The sequence below is a fragment of the Patella vulgata genome, chromosome 8 (genome assembly GCF_932274485.2).
Source record: "Patella vulgata chromosome 8, xgPatVulg1.2, whole genome shotgun sequence".
NCBI lineage: Eukaryota > Metazoa > Mollusca > Gastropoda > Patellidae > Patella > Patella vulgata.
The window spans coordinates 50,953,802-50,974,788 of NC_065886.2; the positions used below are offsets into that span (position 1 = coordinate 50,953,802).

Below are 20,987 nucleotides of genomic sequence, written 5' to 3' on the forward strand. Positions count from 1 at the left end.
ATCTTCTACGCCAATTAAGAACATATGTTACAAACATGCCACTTCCAATTTTAAATATTAAAGAAAATTAACCGAGTCAGTACTTTAAGGTCAAAAAAATATTTCAGGTAGCTGCAATTCAATTAAACTTACAAATCGTCAGAATTTCTTTCATTGGGCCACAAATTTGAAATTTTTGTAAAATAGAGAGAGAGAGAGAGAGAGCTGGGGTTTAACGTCCACTCGACTCAGAATAGGTCATTTAGGGACTAACATATGGTTTAATTTTATTTCAATAATTCGCTTGATCAGTATTTACAGAGATATGATGAATTAAAAATTTGTCAAAATTCGGCATCCATGGCAGACGATGTATAATATATAGTCAGAACAAGCCAGTGCCACCTATGATTTTGCTGAAAACTTTTGATGGGCCTCTATTTAATTTGATTTATTCCAAGTCGGGAGATAATCTTACATCGATATTTTGACATTATTTTCGTTTTAGTGGTACATAATCAATTTGAGTACATTTAAGCATGGATTAAGCTGTGGACATTTTGATATTTTCTAAAAAATGGAAATTATGTACAGACTTTAAAAAAACAGACTACTCGCACCAAAAAAACCCAAAAAAACAATCGTAATCATCTTGGGTACAGATTGACAAAAAGTCATTTGATGTGGTATGACATTCATCTCACCTGTGGTTTGTTCTAAATGAAAATAAGATTGACTGTTTCCTGTTTCTATAGAGTACAGAACATCACCGAAACTGTTTGAATCTTCGTCGTTAGCCTGTACATTTAGAATTGTTTTACCCATGGTAAAATCTTCTTCTATATTAACTCTGTAACTCTGTGGATCAAATATAGGTTTATTGTCATTTATATCTGTGACTGTTATTTTCACGGCTGCTGTAGTTTTAAATCCATCTGAAACACAAAAAAAAGAGAAATTTTTAAGTACAAAAGTAATCAAATTAACATTAACTTTATCTTAGAAAATATTGTATTGTTGATTTTTTCATTCAACTGAGAAAAATCAATATACACATTCCTTTTATGATTAATGATAGGAATTGGAAAACAATAAATTTATACGGAATATAATTTTATGGCTGTCACAGATGGATGAAAGAATAATATGTAATAATAATTTCAAACGAATTTAGTGTCATTTTCTAACAGTTCTGAAAAAAATGTGGGGGTGAATATCAAATAATTTGAAAGGTAAATGTACCTTTTCAGAAAACAGTTCTAAAAAAGTATGTGTTGGTGAACATCATTGATGTATCAATTTAGTGTCACTTTCTAACGGTTTTTAAAAAATGTGGGGGTGAATATCAAATAATTCTAAAGGTAAATGTACATAACTAGCAACAGTTATAAAACAATTCTAAAAGAGTATGTGTTGGTGAACATCTTTGATGTATCATTAATTTAATATATTTTTTTCTTTATTGTTGTGGGGGTTGGATGGCCGAATGGTTAGCACTTGCGCGTTGTATCAACTGGCATTGAGTCAACTGGCGTGCAGGTGTCGATTACCCGGTTGTATGTGACAAGGAGTAGGGTCGCTTGTCCAACCTAGTGGATTTTCTCTGGGTCCTCCGGTTTCCTCCCACTGCTAAAGATGCCTAAGCGCAAGCGAATTATTGAAATAAAATTAAACCATATGTTAGTCCCAAAATGACCTAGTTTGTGTCGAGTGGACGTTAATCTCTGTCTGTCTGTCTCTGTCGCTAAGATCAGAATATATGATGGGGAAAAAAGAAGCAAAATATTCATTATTTCAACAAAAGCGTTAATCTATATACTGTAGTTTACAAACATACCTAAATCCCTTGCTTCAACAAGAAAATTATAACTGTTGATTTTTTCATAATCTAAAGTTGAACTGATGCAAATCTGTCCAGAGTTTTCATTAACAAAAAAGTCCTGTTGTAGATTGGAGTTTCCAGACTGCTGATATTTTACTGGCGCACTTTTACCACATTCTGGATCTGATGCCTTAATCTGAAAAAAATCAAAAGAAAGGAACATTAATTTAATATAATTTACTCTCTGAAAATCATAAACAAATGAATTAAATAGTAAGAAAAATAAATGAAATGAAATGAGGTTTAACATCCTACTGTTCTAGCATCTTACCTACTAAGCCACTGTGGCTCCAGTAAGAAAAATAAATGTTGATTTACTGTTATATATATCATATTAAATGTGTATGTAATAGTAAATCCAGTACAAAGGGCTAAAACTCTACCCTACTAGTAAGTTCAGTACAAAGGGCTAAAAGTCTACCCTGATAGTAATAGTAAGAATGTTATTGATTTGGTTGTGTATATCTTTGTATGCTTTTCGATGGTATTATGTGCATATTTTTTGTGTACAAATCTTAACTTTTGAAGTATGTACAATTGATTTTTGTCTACTCTATGAAAAATGATACATTATAACTACTTATATTAGTATATTTATAACCTGATGTGCAACTTGATGAGACTAATTTCTGTAGAGGTGACTGGGGTATATAGTTATCATATCACACACAATGTCTTGTAAATATTTTGCGACTCTAATCCCCAAGAACTAATGATGGATTATCTAATGGTTTTGATCTTCAAGTAGTTAATACTTTACGTATTAAAGATATTAGTCTGATGTTACATATTTGATAATACCTATACAAACAATAACAATGAGAGACTACTTCTCTTGAAGCAAGACCCCTGCCATGTTAAATAAACGGAACATTACCTCCCTTGGATAATCTCATCCATGGGATGCCCTGTCACGCCTGTTGTGGACTGTCTATGTCAACCTCTTTTGTTACCTTGATGGCAGTCATGTTATTGTATTGTTATTTCTTAAAGTGTCATTTTAGCTTAAGATAACTAGCTAAAGGTATTGTATTCTATGAACTTAGTGTGGTCCACACCAATATATATATGTACCACATTCTGATTACAAATTTTAAATTTGAATGGCCATTTCTCTTACTGTTACCTGCATTATGAAATGAAATAACAGTGTTAAAAGTTAGTTTTCATTTTTGAATGAAGTCTGTATCACAACAGGCCTGGGACTGTACAGTGCAGTGGACACTGATTATGCATATTGTGTCTTGTCCATATATTTGTTTTGTGTAATAGTGTGTGGTGCAGTCCCCCTGCATTTACTATTAAAATGACCCAAGATATCTGTCCAATTACCCTATTTTGTGGGGGAAATGGTGTATACCACATCGTGTATACCACATCCTGCATTTAAGCCATCAATATATTCTTTGACTAAATTAAAGCCTTGATCTACATGTTCAATATAAATATCTACATATGAAATAAATGCAAACAAAAGATAAAATTTTCATACATTGATCAACATATCAGTCAATAAAATCTACTATGCAAATAAGAATAAATACAACTTTTGTAAAGTTATATGACATACAAATCCCTCGTATTATCAAGTTACTAAGTAAATAGAAAAATAATGGATATCTTAGGTTGATAACAGAGTTCCTAGTCAACATTTAATACATACTCTTGGGTTATAGAATGCACGTTATCAATAAATCTCTCTTCTAGAAAAAGTAAATAAAAAAACTTATAGATAGGTCTATAGGGTTCACCAGAATAGGTTAATGTGTCACCATCAAACATTGAGTCACAGGATAAACTGTTTCGTGACTATTCTGAATAGACGAAAGTATGGTTTTAAAGATTTCAGGTTTAATATAAATTTTAAAAGAAGGGCCAATAATTCAGGACCAATAATTCCTGTATATTTTTAACTGATTCCATACTTATTATTTTAAGAATTTTTTGGTTAAATGAGTAAAAAATTCAGGTTGATTACCCTACAGAATTCCATTTCAGAATTTCTACATTTTTACCTTTAATGATAAATGAATTACAATTTAGTAGATTTTTTTACCTTTAATAATGATAAATGAATTACAATTAAGTAGATTTTTTTACCTTTAATAATGATAAATGAATTACAATTTAGTAGATTTTTTTACCTTTAATGATAAATGAATTAGAATTTAGTAGATTTTATCAAGAGACTTTAAGTAAAATCAAAGTCTACTTTTGAACAATCAATAGGAAGGAGGTAATTTAAATGTTTTTAAGAAGAGAAATGTAAGTACAATGTACCTTCATCAATGTCATTTTAGGTATTATTTAGTTAGTAGCCAGGGTACACAATACAAATCTAGTTTAAAACGTGTGGACAATACAAAATGGTTGACAGGCAGACGGCTAATTTGGTTTTTGTTTGCCATTCATTGAAAAATACTTAACAAAAGGACAATTTACAGGGAATGAGTTTATGACAAGCAGAGAAAGTTAATACAGTCGTCTGGCCAATGTTAGGTTCAAAATTCAATTTAATGTTTTGTGTTGAAATAAATTAAAATGGAGAAAATTTGTCAGTAAAGTGACAGGTTAAAACTCTTGTGTCAAATTACCGCTTTTATCAAATATCTGGTTTAAATCAAAGATGAGCCTGTGTAAACATTATTGAATTCGAAATCAAGGTTGAACAATAAATGTATAAGGCTAAATATGTAAGAATGAATGTTTAAAATTTGTCAACTACCACTAGAAGGGGATCCCATTAAGTACTAGGGTTTCAGAATATCACAAAGTACTCAATCCAACCCCAACTCCTTTTCAACATTTTTCACAAGCTTGTATTTTTTGTAAAGAGCAATTACCACTGTGCTATACTGGGGTCCACTTGAAATGGCTGTAGTGGTCACTAGATCGGTCCTTTTGTTGACACACCTAAGCTGACAAGACAATGACAATTCCCCGTAACATGTAGTCTCTATCACCTTTCTTGTTTTCAGAATGGTTAATATATTTCTTAATTTCCTCCAAATTCGCTAGTTCGTGTCCAACTTAATCTATCAAGCACCCTCATTACCAAGATGTAATTTCTTCACATTATATCAATATTTAGTTTACATTTGTCTAGTCGATTTTAAGTGAAAAGTCACCATTTTCAAATTATTTCAATCATCAAAATTACTGTGTATATTTACAAAGATTATTTCATTAAGAAAATTACTTTCCAATATCTCAGGATAAAGATAATTACATCCAATATTTGCTCCGTCTCTATCTTGAAAAATATTACCCACAATTATTCTCCTTTATCCAAATCATTTGTCTGCTCTCATGACCTAAAGAAATTTATTTTATAAATGTTTTACAGTTTCGCAGTTCTCTACAAATGTCGACTAATTTGAGCAAATATTGACCGATAATTATTCGCTATTATGACCGTCAGAAGTTTGCGGCGGCAATCAAGCAATGGTTATATCACATTTGGGCTGATAACTTCAGTTTCATCTCAAATTTTGACAATGAGATATCAAAATCCTGTCAATTTTATTTTACAAAAAAAATAGAAGTCTAGGTTCAGTTCATCATTTTTACAGATAAGCAATAAGATATATTGGTCTATTTTCACCTGGTCAAGGAGTCAATTATAGATAGGTATTTTATAGCATTGTCAATACAGGTAAGAACTACTCATCATGGTGGCCTGTTACCTTGTCCACTCGAAGATAAATATGACATGTAATAAATATGATAAATAACTGTTTAAACTGACACATTCTTCACTAAATTGCTTAGTTTTTATTGTTTATAACACTAGGAAAACTGCAAGTACTATGATCTATAGTTCATTCTACTACACCTGCTGGCGGTATCTTAAACACAAGACAGGAAAAAAAATACCTTGATCTATACTAACTATATATCACACTTTTGCAAAACAATGTAAAGCTCTCATTATCTTGTAGGTAATGGCCAATTTTCTTGGTGGATATTTTTTGCCACAAGTTCATAAATAATGATATCTTTTTATGCACACAACAGGTTAGAATTTATAGTTAATTAGAAACCTTAACACCCAAAAATCACCAAGACTCACACTGTGCATTTTACCTTTTTTTTTAAAAAAAAAATGAAAAAATAACCATCATTAAAATGTCAAATAGAGTTTTAATCTAATGTTGAGAGAAAGTTTCTTTTTCACACCTGTTTTATTGAATGCTCATGTTACACTTATAATATAGGTAGTTATCACCTGCTGAGCGGTGGCTATACCTGACCTTTCGAAAGGGGTAAAAAGTGGTTGGTCTTTGTCTAAAATATTTAAGTAAGGGTCAATACATCTCTACCAGGGGATATACTGGTTCTCTTTTAAATTCTCCCACCCAGGTAAGAGTCTCTTCATAATCCCTTCTCATCTCCTATAGTTTCTGTTTGAAGAGGATTTTAACTAAAAACTAATAAACGATCAAACAACAATAAGTTCTGTACAAGCTTTCAAGTGTACAGATATCATATTCTATTCTTGATGAACAACCAATAACATTACAAATTTCAATTTACCAATCATTGAGCCCGACTGGTCACTGCGAAATGATCATTGTTCAAAAGTGACCTTTTCATCAGGTCAGCACAAAATATTTGTTCCCTCACTGAGTGGAATCAATAAGGGTTGAATACGACCTTTAATGTACAGTGTAATACTAGCTTATGTATATTTACTGATTCATAAACAGGGGACCTATTGATTCCCTATCATATAAACACAGTTCATTCAGGGGACACTATCTGACTATTTAGACATGGAGTGATAATTATATAGAATCATACAAGAAAATGAGGGCCCAATATTCATGAACTTTAATGGCATGTTTTTACCTTACACACTCAATATTTTTAAACCATTATTTACTAAAATGTTTTTAATTTACATCAATGCAGCCGACATGTTCATAAATTATCATATGTTCACAGTGAGAAAGAGGGAGAGACACAAATGGGGTTTACCGTCCACTCGACACAAACTAGGTCATTTCGGGACTAAAACATGGTTCAATTTTATTTCAATAATTCGCTTCTGCGTAGGGGTCTTTAGCAGTGGGAGGAAACCGGAGGACCTGGAGAAAACCTACGAGGTTGGACAGGCGTTTTAACAGTGAAGACTTATGAGTTGATTATTGGGAAGAGAACTTCGTTACTGTCATTAATATGAAGTACATTACTTTTATTCAATGACAGCTATTGAATCTACTAGATATTGGATAGAACTATAATTAGAGATATGGCCCATCATCCACTATATAGTGACCTTGAGATCGACATCTGTCATGAACACAGGAGGGATAGATGTATGATATCTGCTCATCAAAAATCACCACACAAATGCAGGTAGTAAAATATGCTCAAACTCCTACAAACAGGAGACTAACATTGTGATAAAAATCTCATTAAAGCCTTCCGTCTGTCCACCGAATGATAGTAAAATTACCAAGCATTATCAACCTTGATCAACGCAGCCATGGAAATACAAAAAAGGCCAAAGAATCTGATAGACACTACTGGTCAACATAAAAGTTATGGATTTATGGGGCCATTTACAGGTCTAAGTTGAGCCTATGATTGGAGTTTATCAAATAAAATCAGGATCGTAAAATAGGTGCACAATCACAACATTGTAGTTGTATTCAATGATTTTTATTACAATTATATGGGTACAGAGCATTCCAGTATGGTGTCAGACCGAGGTCACTAATACCTCCAACAATACCGTATGATTTTTATAACAGCTCAGACAAAGATCTTCAACACAACTTTCACACAAACAATTTATATCTACGGCAAATCATTTTGGCCATGTAATTAACGAATAGTCTGAATATTAATAATAGACGAAGGCTACATGTTCTCTTTAAAGTAGCTAAGTCTCAATATCATCCAAAATCTTCAACATTGAAAACACGATTTATTTGCCAAATTAAATCAACATTCATGTTGTGATCTTACCGGAAAAAGATGGGCTTTTGATATCCAATATTTAAGACAAAATAAACATTTTACCATTGGAACACGAATCGTGTACCATAATGCGCTTCAGCCCCAGTTGTATCAAGAGACTCGATGGATGAGGCTAGACACATTGCACCAAATCAAACGGCGTATGTAGACTGGAATAACCAGGCGCTAGAAATTTGCACTCGCTTGAGACTGCTGGCTTATTTCGCCGAACATAACTGATTTGAAATTGGAGTAAAAACGGAAACCATTGAATGTAAATCAGTTTATATAAATTCATATAACAGTATTATATGCGTTGCGACCCACTTTTGTCAATTTCTAGGTCCCAAATGTTAGCGATTTAGCTCCTTTAAGCAGACGATGGGAGGATCAGATAAAACATTTCCCTTGGCAACATCTGATGATTGTCGGTTTCATGTTCAGGTCCAGTCTTGATACAACATCTCCCAACAAAATACGGAATGTTCAAAGTATACTGAGCATCAAAGAGGACATGTACAAATGTATTTGATGTTTCTGACTTGGAATCGGGAGTTGTTTGTAAAGAACCGAAACCAACAGGTTAAAATATCATTGACTTGTACCATTAAGATAATATGACCGTCTGTGTTGTGTAACCTGCTTGTTTTACAAATTTTTCATCCCTTTCCATTAAGGAGGAAACCTGAACTCAATCAGTCTGTTTAAAAACAAAAACAACTCTTGACTTTTGAAGCAAAAATACAGAAATTTAAACATTTAAAAAAAACGGGAACTCATGTCGTTTGAAGTATTCCCAAATTGAGAGCATGATCTTAATTGCATTTCCCAGAGATAAAATTTTACCAAAGGTCTGTAAAAATCTGATAAGAAACTTGAATTAACAGAAAACATGTCTATTTTATCCGGGGTCAAAATATTATTTTCGTGAGTTAAGGAATCAAGTCCTTGTTTAGTGGTTCATGAGAGTGTAAGAAGAGAGACGGGACTAATGGAATCAATATCATTTCTGTCTGTCAAATGTAGTTAAGGTGATTAATTCCATCATATATGAGATATGATTTCTATCAATCAATATGGAAAGCCCTTCCACCCATTTCCACCAGCATTACTTCTATTTGTCGTTGTCTGTCTTAATAATCACGAAGAGGAAATGATAAACTAACGACTACTTATCAGTTATCGGAAATAGTATATCCGACCAAGATAATTGATAAAATCATTTCTACTGCCCACTGGCTACTAGCACATTATACATACAAGAAACAGTTGTTCTTATCGTTCTTTTTTGTAAAAATTTGGTTCTTTTTTTTAAAAAATCAATCTAAGCATCCATCATGAAAATATATAAGAGTTAATCACAAACCAGTTCATATCCTAATGCACTCCTAAACATTTTTCTATTCTATTGAAGCAGTTCATCCTAACTTTTTATAGTTGTTACTCAGCAAAGTGTTTGTTATTCAGTAGCATCAACCATGCCAAATGTCACAATAAATATCTTCAAATAAAATGTCTTAAATTTAGTTGTACACAGATGAGAGATCAGATTTTATTTTAACAACTAGACATGCGTTTGGTCATTGGTCAGTATGTAATGTATGTAGACAGGAATGTTAAATTAAGTGACCAGTGAGTTAAATGATGCAGTCAATGTTATCATGATGAACAGATGGTGTGAAGATAGTCACTGAAGGAGCAACAAGTTACTACCTTCTCCAGATTTTCTTCCAACAAACTTATAGTGATGAAATCAAGTATGTCTGTATAGTTAAATGATAAGAATTTTATCATCACTATGAAAGACAGGCAGATCAAATGTTAAAATGTAGTGAGACATATCACAGAAAGATGATGGACAAGGTATTGATAGTCTCTGGACATGCCAGATTAGATTACAAAATATCTCTAGCTCTTTGATATTCCCTCAATTTAAGTTATTCAATTCTGTCAGATTTTATCTTCTTAAGTGCCAATATTAATTTTATAGACAGTAATCTGAATAAATACAGAAGGAAAACAGAAAAGTCATTACAAACAAAAATCCAATTTTTTTAAGTGAATATATCAAATTCGGAATGTTAGTCCAGAAATAAAATGTAATCATTTCAAAATTTATTTTAATAAATATCTAATGATTCATAATCATAAAGTAGTGATGCCCATCAATTGCTTTTAAACCTTTTAAAAAGTTACTTCCAGATGTCCAAGAAATAGCTTGAGCTCCTATGGGGGGGTTTCGTTAATGACTTGGCTCCCTGCAGTTTGGATTGGGCCAATTAAAGAGTTGATATATTGACCATTTTATGCTTCTATAATTACTGGACATCACACTGCTTATTAAAGCATATCTTTCAATGGTGTGATATGCATATCCTATATTTAAGCAATCACTCACATACTGTTTTTGATATCTCTTTACACATACTAAATCACTTTTAATCTTTTTATCATCAACATACCTAAGGCAACACAAATACTCCTACGGGTTAGTGCTAAGTGATAAGGCCAATCAATTTTTCGCCATGATATGTAAACAGGGCTAGCGCTAATCCCAACCCTAACCCTGGACCTAGCCCCAATGCTTACCCCAACCCTAACCTACAATTTCATCAACAATCACATGCCCTAACCTTATTTACATCTCTGCGACCTTAACAAAAATTGAGTTGGCCTTAACATATTTTTTTTTTTTAGCCATACTCCTATATTATAGGCTACACAAATACTCCTACATTATACGCTACACAAATACATTCTAGGCTACACAAATACTCCTACATTATAGGCTATACTCCTACATTATAGGCTATACTCCTACATTATAGGCTACACAAATACTCCATGTTTACTATTTTAGTGTGATTTTACATACATGTTGTTATGATGTTTAATTTTTTTTCGTGTTGCTTAGACACTTTATCTATTGTACAGACATTAAAAGAGACTTGAAAGAGGTGGAATGTCTCATGCAACAAGATAAAGGAGTAAGATATGAGGTGCTAATGTGTGGACATAAAGATGGAAACTAGGGAAAAGAAAGCACTCTGGTAGACCAGAATGTGTAAAATAAACAGTGTTCCTGTCTAGGATATATGATATATTATATCATATTGAGATCGGTGATGAGATACACAACAAAAGACAGGAATATCAGCACATTTAACAATTAAAGATGGCTTTCTTAAATAGTAGCCTGTTCAGACACTTCAGTTGAACTGGTTTAAAAACCCTGGGGATGGATAAACCAGTTCAAATTGTTCATCTTGGCAGTCTGAAGCGGCTGACTTAAAAACCCCAACACCAGCTCTCTTTGTTTAGATTCCTCGGAAAATGGCGGCGTCATGCAGTGCTAGTGTTATCGAAAGCGTGCGAGAACCGAATAAAGACTATGAAGCTACCCATGCATACATGTAGTTAACTCTAAACCTCCGACCGAAGAGGTCAGAATAGTTAAACTGGTTAGGCTGAACACAACACAACCCGCTCTTAAAAAAGCCGGCAATTTAGAACTGGTTTAAAAATAAGCATGTGAATGGTATATAAATCTAGTCTATCTATTGTAGTTTTTCCTTCCCTGTGTGATTTTGTTTATTTCTCCTATTATGTTCCTACAGTGATTATGTCTAGATCAAGTCATATAATAACATTAAGTGTGAATGTTGGTTCTACAGTCTCTGTGGAATTAATCAATTATTAACCCCTCATTTTCTCGTAAATCTCCACACCTGTTTTTCATTCTAAAATTTGGAATTCCTAATCCCACAGCCCTAAAGCATTCAAATTATTAAAACATTTAGTTACATGAACCATTTCCCTTCATTTTAAACATGAAGAAAAGTCATTATATTATCTAGATAGGAATTCAAGTACAGAAAATCTTTCCACCATGCTGGTAAGAGATGAGCAAAAACCCACCACAGCATGTGATGGCTTCCATTTTCAAGAGGTAAAAGCTGTCGAAGGGCGTTTTTGTGGAGTAGTTTTTAGACATTGTCTCTGCAAGACGTAAATCTGTCGAAAAGATTTATTAGAAAGTTTCACATCATTTGCCAAAGACAAGAAAAGTTCTGGTGGTAAAAATGACAAGAAAAACATAAACTTATCTAGAATTTCGATCATAATTAAAACAAAAGCAGTTGGCATGAATTGGGCTGTTGGCCATCAGTCTTTTATGTTCTTTTAACTGTAGATCATGTTCAAACTAGCATGTCAAAACTTACACAAAGAACAGATTGAAATTCCAGGCATGTACTCAAAAGAGATCCGCGAATGCCTGACATCAGTTTTGCAAAAGTTATGATTAGCATAAAAACACTGCAAAAGTGCAGATGGTTTATTATGGTGCTGAGGTTTTAATGTCAGTGACAGATTGGAATATTGTCAGAAAATAGCAGACAGGGAAATATGGAGCTGACATAAGTTATTAATATACAGCAATTCTAACAATACTCTGATTACAATTCTTGATACCATGGTAAAATAATATTTTGGCAATTTCTCAATAGTTAAAGCAACAGTACCTATTTGATATTCACAAGAGAGAGAGAGGGGGGGGTAACCTCCACTCGACACAAACATGATTCAATTTTATTTCAATAATTCGCAGGGGGTCTTTAGCAGTGGGAGGAATCCGGAGGACCCAGAGAAAAGCCACAAGGTTGGACAGGCGAAAGAACGCCAGTTGACTCAATGACAGACCGTATGATACAACACGCACCTGTTAACCATTCGGCCATCCATTCCCCCCCCCTCCTCGATTTTCAAAATTGAAAGATCATATATTATATGTAGAATTAGAGAACCTAATATTTTAAACTATTAAACTATGTCAAAAATAAAATAACAAATTCCTTCATAAAAAATGACAATTCCTTGTTTTATAGCAAGGTCTGTGCTTTATAAGCAGTTAATTGCTGTATAAATATGATATTATCATTTTTATATAATGTAAAAAGATGGTTATGTCACTCAAACCATGAAATTTGATACAACCATATAAATAAAAGAGCCAGGGATCAGCTTACAATTTAAAATTGATAAACCTTGTCCGATTGTTATGGAAATATTCCCAAAATCTAAATATCTATGTTATTCAACTCTACAAAATCGAGATTATGTCGATAAAAAACCAAGTTACACAATACATTTATTGTCTGCATAGAAATTTTGTTCATATTTAACAGATTTTTCATGTGGTTATTCTGATTTATATTCACTCTAATCTTCACAACAAAATAACCTTACAGCGATACATATTATAATACTTTTTACCAAATCGTAAATTTTGAATTTAATAATGATCCTTTATGACTTAAAGATCATTTATGACTTAATTATCATTTATGACTTAAAGACTTAAAATAACCTTATAATACTATAATATTATAATACTTTTTGCCAAAAAAATCATAAATTTTAAATTTAATTATGATCCTTTATGACATTTACAGAGAAAATATTGATACCCGCATGTATTAGTTATTTAAGTCGTTATATGTAGTACTCAGACATTTCTAGCTTAAGGCTAATGGTCTGCAATAAAAATGAAGGATGGTGTTTCTTGAAGCAAACAGTTTCTACACAATGTTGGTTAAATTGACACTTTTCCTAGCAGAAAACATCAATATAGCAAACAAATGTGAGACGTTTTAAATCTTGGTGGCACCGTCAGAAATGTATACTTGTTTGCTTTGTGGCACATTTGACCTGCGATCAATGCTACAGGTTCAAACAGTTATTGACATAATCAAAGCATATTGAGATGTTTTGCTTTACACCGATATTACGGTTACTAACCTTATAACCGTTATCATACTCTATTGAAATCACAACAAAAAAACAAAGTTATTAAGATTAGAAACTATTACATTTTTGTCCTGCAGGCTCAGCATTTTTATTTACGTTAATCATATTTTACTATAAATGCCATATAATACAATCTAGGTTTTAGTATACGAACTAAACCCACCCTGACCTTTAGCTAATCATTGAAAAATAGCTGATAAAAGGCCAAGTAATGAGACAAATACAATCTATAACCCTGTTCTTTTTACCCCCTACCAAGTAGCTCATATACAATATTCAAATATCATGAATGATTCCTGATACTTCATTCCATTCAGTAAGCTGGAAGTAAGACTATACATCATATTACAAACTCAGCAGGTGGTGTTCATGTCTAGAAATAGAAATTATAATACTATTGACGTTTTAACTGGTTAAAGACATGTTTAACCTGTTACCATTAGTCACCAGCACAAAAATAATATTTGCAGGATACCGGGGACCACGGGGCGACCACCCATAACATCAAGAAAAAAGAACTTTCCACTGCCAAAGTTTTAATGTAAAACATATAAATATTGAAAAGAATGCCACTTAAATATCATAAACACAATAACAGGATGATGTTCTGTATTATAAATCTTTAATCTGATAATTCTCCTATGTTGAGTGATGTAATATTATAATGGTGATAAATTTATGAACTGTTTCTATTTCATTCTTTCAATAATTCGTTTGTTCATTAGTCATATATTCAATTAAACATTTCTATTATTCTTATGTTTCTGTTAATCCACCATTTTAATTTGACGTTAAGCTACTAATCTAATAACAGACGGTTGACATCTGACACATTAATGAGTTTAATTACTATCTTATTGTTTTATTTTATTGCAATGTCTTTTATATTTTAATCTTTCCTCTTTAATTGCTATTAATAAGATTGGTGTATATTGTTAATTCCTTTGATACTATTTTATTATAAATATCAATTTTCACATTGACAAAGATTGTAGGTTTCATCCCCTTTCCAGGACTTTTACTCTGCTTGTCGGACGTGCTGTTCTCCGTATATGATGTTTAATGTTTTCCGGTAATAAATAGTTTCAAGGATAGTTTGAATCTGTAGCAGTAAAATGTTTAATTGAATGGATGAAAACAAATGAAAGAATAATGAAATAGAAACAATTCATAAATTTATCACCATTATAATATCATGATATACAGTATGACTGAAATTTGTCAGAACCTTACAAATCTTATTAATTATCCTAAGGAGAAATTCTGAAATCTAGGCCCAAACCATTGCTCCAGTTAGCTGAAATTAGCGAAATGTGTCATGCACGAGCCAGGGTATCCTCACTCTCTCTAGAACACATGTACCATTTTTCATTTGAGGAGCTAAAAAGTAGGCCTACAGCCAGAATTTCTAGCGTGCAGTTCTGCTACAAGGTCCTAGAAGCTAACAAACGACACCAGGAACACAAATCAGAGAGTTCCAAGAAAAATGTTTGCTATAACTGGATTTAGGGCCTGATGAAAATTGTCATATTATTGTTGAGTAAATGCTCTAATTTTACTACCAATTGTGAAGTTGACTTAAAATTAATTACTGAAATAAAAATATCCCAATTAGTCCCTAAATAACCTAGTTTGTGTTGGAGTGGATGTTAAACCCTTATTTGATGACTTGCCCTCATTCCACGCCACTGTATAAATGATCATTAATCCTAAGAGAGAAACAGACATTGGACTTTATGGTGCTACCATTTCGTTTGAAGCAGCTGACATAATAATAGATTCCTTGAGAAATGAAGCTTGAAAAGCTTGTGTTTTAACCAATTCAAATAGCTACAGGCACTCATATTTCCTGACTGATGTCTCACACAGATAAATATTATCTTTTGTTAGCTAATGTATACAATTTCTGATATCCTTAAAAACTAGAACATGCCATTTTTGAATGAAATATTGAGAATAGCAGACATATTTTAGGTTAACTATAGTAGGGTCTGGTATGAGTCATATCAAAACATGTTTAATATGTTTGACAGTCCTTACATAATCCAACTGTCTAGTCGTTCGGATGGGATGAAAAACCAAGATCCTGTGTATACATTGGCGTGCACGTAAAAGATCCCTTGGAATTCGATATAAGAGTAGACACCATAGTGTCGCTACCCGGGCAAAATTTCCTGCATAGCACACTGCATTTATATGACTGTCTTCATTAGCCCAGTCGGAGCAGAACAGTAGGACGTTAAACCCCATTTCATTTCATTTTTCATTACAAAAACACCCAATATATGATAATGTTAAAAATCTGTATTATCGTAAAACTAGCCTTGTTTTACCAGATATCAAAGGGAAGATATCATCAAAATGTGATGTCCAGGGTGGTGTATGAGAAGCCAATTGATGTCGAACAAGGTAATAACAGCTGGTCAACTCAATTAGATGACCAGTGTAAACAAAGCTTCCAGCTTCAGATAATCATCAAAATGTCAATCAAACTGGACATCAAAGACAACTTGACCAATGCAATCCATATCTCTGTTACTGACTGCATATTCAGAAAAAACACTAGATCAAGGCTAAAAGGTTGATGAATAAATAAACAAAACCGGTTGCTAAGAAACCTAACATATATCTTTCGGTACCTATCTGGAGATTTTTTTGTTTACACATTTTGCTATAAGTTGATTGATATAATTTATTCAAAACTGCATTAGATACAAATGAAATGAAATGGGGTTTAACGTCCTACTATTCTGCTCGAACTGGGCTAATGAAGACGGGCATACGCCATACGCCAAATTTTGCCCGGACAGCAGCACTACGGCCTACTCTTATATCGAATTCCAACTGTTACGGGATCTTTTACATGCACGCCAATGTGTACACAGGTCCTCGCTTTTTTGTCCCATCCGAACGACTAGACAGCTGTCCTTCTCAGGCCCTCCATCGCATTAGATACATCAAATGCACTATTTTAACACAGCCTTTCTCAATTACTCACATTTAAATATTTGGATAAGAATGGAAAAAAATGTTACAGGTATTCAATCATTTGTTAAATATGAACGCAAAAAATATTATGAATTATCAACATCTGCCAAATTTCATATTTAATCAGATCAATTCTCTCGAAGAGAATGGTGAGAAAGAAAAATATGAAATTCTATTAACATGTTTTTATAGACCTCCTTTTTTCATACTGGTCTGTTTTTATCATTGACCTCTAAAAGATTTCTCACTCCTTTTAATCATTATCAAAAGTAGTTAGAAAATTAACCCAAACTCATCACCACAGGCTATTTGGAATGACAACTTGGCCAAAAAGACTAGTAATTTCTCCAATATTTGAACAATTTCTATAAGATGAATTGAAGTCCACGATTATCCGAAAAAAGACTGAAGAAAATAAGGAGTGCATGGTCCGAAGGAGTGATGTACCATCGGTAATGTATGTTAACCATGTTGACTTAAACGGAATCGTATTTTTACTGGTTACACATGATCAGGTGTAATGTTTGCTGTGAAAACACGTAGCTATGGGCAGGAAGGTGTGTTTGTTGTGTCAACTTTAATCTATAGGTCTCCAAGACAATTTTCATCCAATAAAATATTTAGTTCCCTGGTAGCTGTAGATTTCTCTTTTCGATAAATTAAACATACATTATGCAAAAGGTAAATCTACCTATTGCAGGTCTTTCTTTAGGCCTGAAGTGTTGTATAAAATATTAATTAGACATTTATTAACATGAAAAGACCTTAATAAACTGTTGATGCCATGTTATACGTCGGATTTTCACTGGATTTAATTCGATTTGCTGTTCAAGGCTCACTGATGATTTAATCCAAAAATGGATAATGGAGACTATGATTTTTATCCAACCAACTTTAGTAATAATGATCGAGACTAGGCTTAAAATTCAAATGCTAATATCTTGGTTCAGAGTGGAGCAATTTGACCAAAATTTTCAGCATATTCCCATTAAACTATCAAGTTTAACTATTACAGTGAGAACTGCCAGATCTTTATCTAATCGTCCATAATTTAATGATAATATTAAATTAGTTTTATCAAGATTTTTTGATGAATTTATTTCAATTTTCAAACAGATGTAAACAATAACAATAAAATTCAACAGAAAATATAGTTCACTCACTATCAGATCATTCCTTTCTGTAAGTTGATGATTACCGTATATTAAACCAGTTTAAGGAACTCATTCCCAGTAACTGAAACTATGACTGTTTTAAGTATGCAAGTCAAACGCCAATATGGAGAAAATGACTATAATACATCCCAAAAATGTTTGTGTCGTTTAGAAGTGATCGATAAAAAAGTTTAAAGAGAATTAGCCAATCACTGATCTATATCTAAGATTTCTTCTTTAAAAATCGTGTCTTTGACGAGTGGATTTAAAATCTAAAACAGAAATCGTTAAATTTTTTGCAATTTACAGCTTAGACATGTTATTTCCTTTTTACCTTCGTTATTGACAAGAGAGAGCCGTAAGTATTTGATTATATTTACAGATAAAGTATTAAGTCAAATATAGGTATAATACAACTGTACTATTAACGATCAATATACATTGATTAATTCACAGTCACAGTTGAGTATTTACCCATGAGAAGCTTCGATTGACTGTGTCAACTAGATCTAAATTCTTTCAAAGACAGTATCAATAGTTTCTCTGTGCCATTCACCGCCATTCTATTATTATACTTACACTAATAACTCCATTTGTTTAAAATCGGTTAAACAAGCAGTTTGTATTTAGATACTGTATGTTGAAAATGTAAGATCCCGAAGTCGAAACAGAATTAAAAAAAAAAAAAAAAGGCCAAAAAATGGTAAATTATTTTAGTCTACATTTTACTATATGTAACATATTCTTGCGAAAAGTCACCGTGTTATATGAGATACGCCAAAAAAAAGACTCAATGATCTTAGAGCTACTTTGTCAAAATAATCAATTTAACTTGAATCTTGGTAAAACATTCCTTTTGTTGGTTAACCTTTTACTTCAAAAACTTCCCATACCATTTAGTCAAACAAATGTACTTAATACATAATCCCAAATAATTGAACAAAAATACCATTGATGTTACGCCTAAAATGACGACAAGAATCCCCACAAAACAATCTCACATTATAAGCCTATCAATTTCTTTGAGTCAAACTGAGATTTAAAATGCATTCAATACAGTCACGAACTCATTTTCTAGTGCTGTGTTGCTATGTAAATTTTGCAGAAAGAGATTTTTGTCGGTCAGCAATGTTTTTAGTAATGTGAACAACCCTCACTGGGTGTAAAGCCTCTCTTTAAATACGACAGACAGTACGTGCCATAATTCCCTTCATCAAATGTTTAAATTTTAGCAAGCTTTTGTTAGGAGGAAAACGATGGATAGACTTTTAAGAAATGGTGTCTAAAAGCCCAAATTAATCTGAAATCTTTAAATTCCTGACATGTAGTTGCATTTTTTTTCTCCCCTACTTTTTAGGAAATGTCAACTGTTTTCCATCGAATATAAATTCTTTTGTCCTTTCGGAGAATGGAAGCAAATAAAGGCTGTAACTATTACAATATCAACTTCAGAAAACTGATTAACTGCATCCATTTAAATTCTTCACAATAGCCGAGAGCAAAAGCTTGAGTTACTTATGAAGGAAGAATATATTTATCTTGCAATAAAAGAGTCGCGAAATAAATTTATTGTGCTTATCCAGGTGCAGTTTAATGTAGAAATTTTCAATCATTCATTTTAAATGTCATTGTGAAAGGTTCATAGCAGTCCTGAAGTAATTTACACGGTAAATCTCGTCTGATCTTATGCATGGGGTTATGTAGATTTATGATATCACACCATTGCATGTAAAATAACTGCACACTAAGATAAGACAGTAATATATACTCGTGACCTACTAGACAATGGCACAAGTTATTGAAAAGACAAGAGGATAGATAAATATTGAATATAAATAATAGTGTTTGTTGAATAGTCAACACCACAAGATATCATGTCCTTCATTATATTTGAAAATTAGACCATCTTCAAAACTCTGTAAATATGCGTTTGGAAAAGAGGAAAAAGGTAAATATTTGGTTGTGAAGACTGGGATAAAGATTGTGTAAATACATATAACAATGATATATAAATACAATGTCTTCATAACCAAAGTATTAACTTCTGTCAACATAAGTTAGGTCTTAGGTTCTCAACATTAATTCACATTTCCCAAAAGGTTCTTTGCTCTGAAATAACTTTTGCCAATGATTGTCCACAAATAGCCATGTCAACCACACTGGACAAGGCTATGTCTGGTATTGTCAGCCTTTTTATTAATAATATTCACAGTCCATACTGGTGACCATTAACCAAACCACTGACCATATCTGCACACAAAATATCAGACGTTGTTTGACACCTGTTTCAACAAAACTATGTGTAGAGAATCTGAAACATATGGACATATGAATTTTTTCTATATATCAACAATTGGTCCCAAGCTGCAACTGGGTACGGCTTGTATACAAGATATTAGATGCACCTACTATCAATTTCCTACAAATGGGCTCCATATATTATGACGGCTGATTAGAAAAATAACAGAAGACATAGGAAAAAGTCAAGAGTTTATCAATATATCAACTAGTAAGATAACTTTAAACATACATCACATATAGGCTAACCATGGCTTGCTTCCAAAACAATGTCAGAACATTTTTTACCAGCTGAAATATTTGATATGTAGCTGAGCTATCCCAGTGGCTAGATTTGTTTGCTGTTTTGCAAGACCCAGTAACAATGCGAAGTAATGTTTAATGATATGCCCTTGCCACAATGAATGGCATACCAAACTTTGAGATTCCAAGAGTTCATGGAAACTAGTTCCATTCTTCTCTGACAATAGGTATACATGTGGAAGCCATACTCAATCATAATCTGAAGAGGTAGCTTCTGGCACTCATCTTCACCTATTGGATTCCATTCCATATAGTTCAAACTGATGATCTTTTTATTGTGTAGTAATTGTACAAGATTGGCATATTGTTTTAGATAGTGTAATTAACCTTATACGATATGGGGTGAATATTTAGGTAGAGTTTTTCAAAGGTCTTCGCATTAGGATTCATAATTTGGGACTCTACTGATCTCTTATTTTTCTAGTTGCCCAAAGTAATCATCAGATCATGAACCGTTTCACATCCTTACCTGCAGATTGTAAACAAAATTTAAGTTCAGATAATTTCCAGAATGACATTTACGACTAATTCAGGATTAACACAAAAACATTCTAAATAAATTATATTCTTGTATACATAACTTTTAACATTAAGCATTGACAAAATGT

The 20,987-nt window shown here is 32.6% G+C and overlaps 1 protein-coding gene across 2 annotated transcripts in view; it reads right to left on the bottom strand.

Moving 5' to 3' along the window:
• Positions 1-20,987, bottom strand: part of LOC126830233 (protein dachsous) — an 82,595-nt gene that overhangs the window by 19,532 nt on the left and 42,076 nt on the right. For both annotated transcript variants that reach the window (XM_050560581.1, XM_056103061.1), the window contains exons 3-4: positions 1,817-1,997; positions 684-914 (exon numbers count right to left, since the gene is read on the bottom strand). In XM_050560581.1, the coding sequence (XP_050416538.1) occupies positions 684-914; positions 1,817-1,997 (412 nt within the window). The remainder of the gene's footprint in view (positions 1-683; positions 915-1,816; positions 1,998-20,987) is intronic.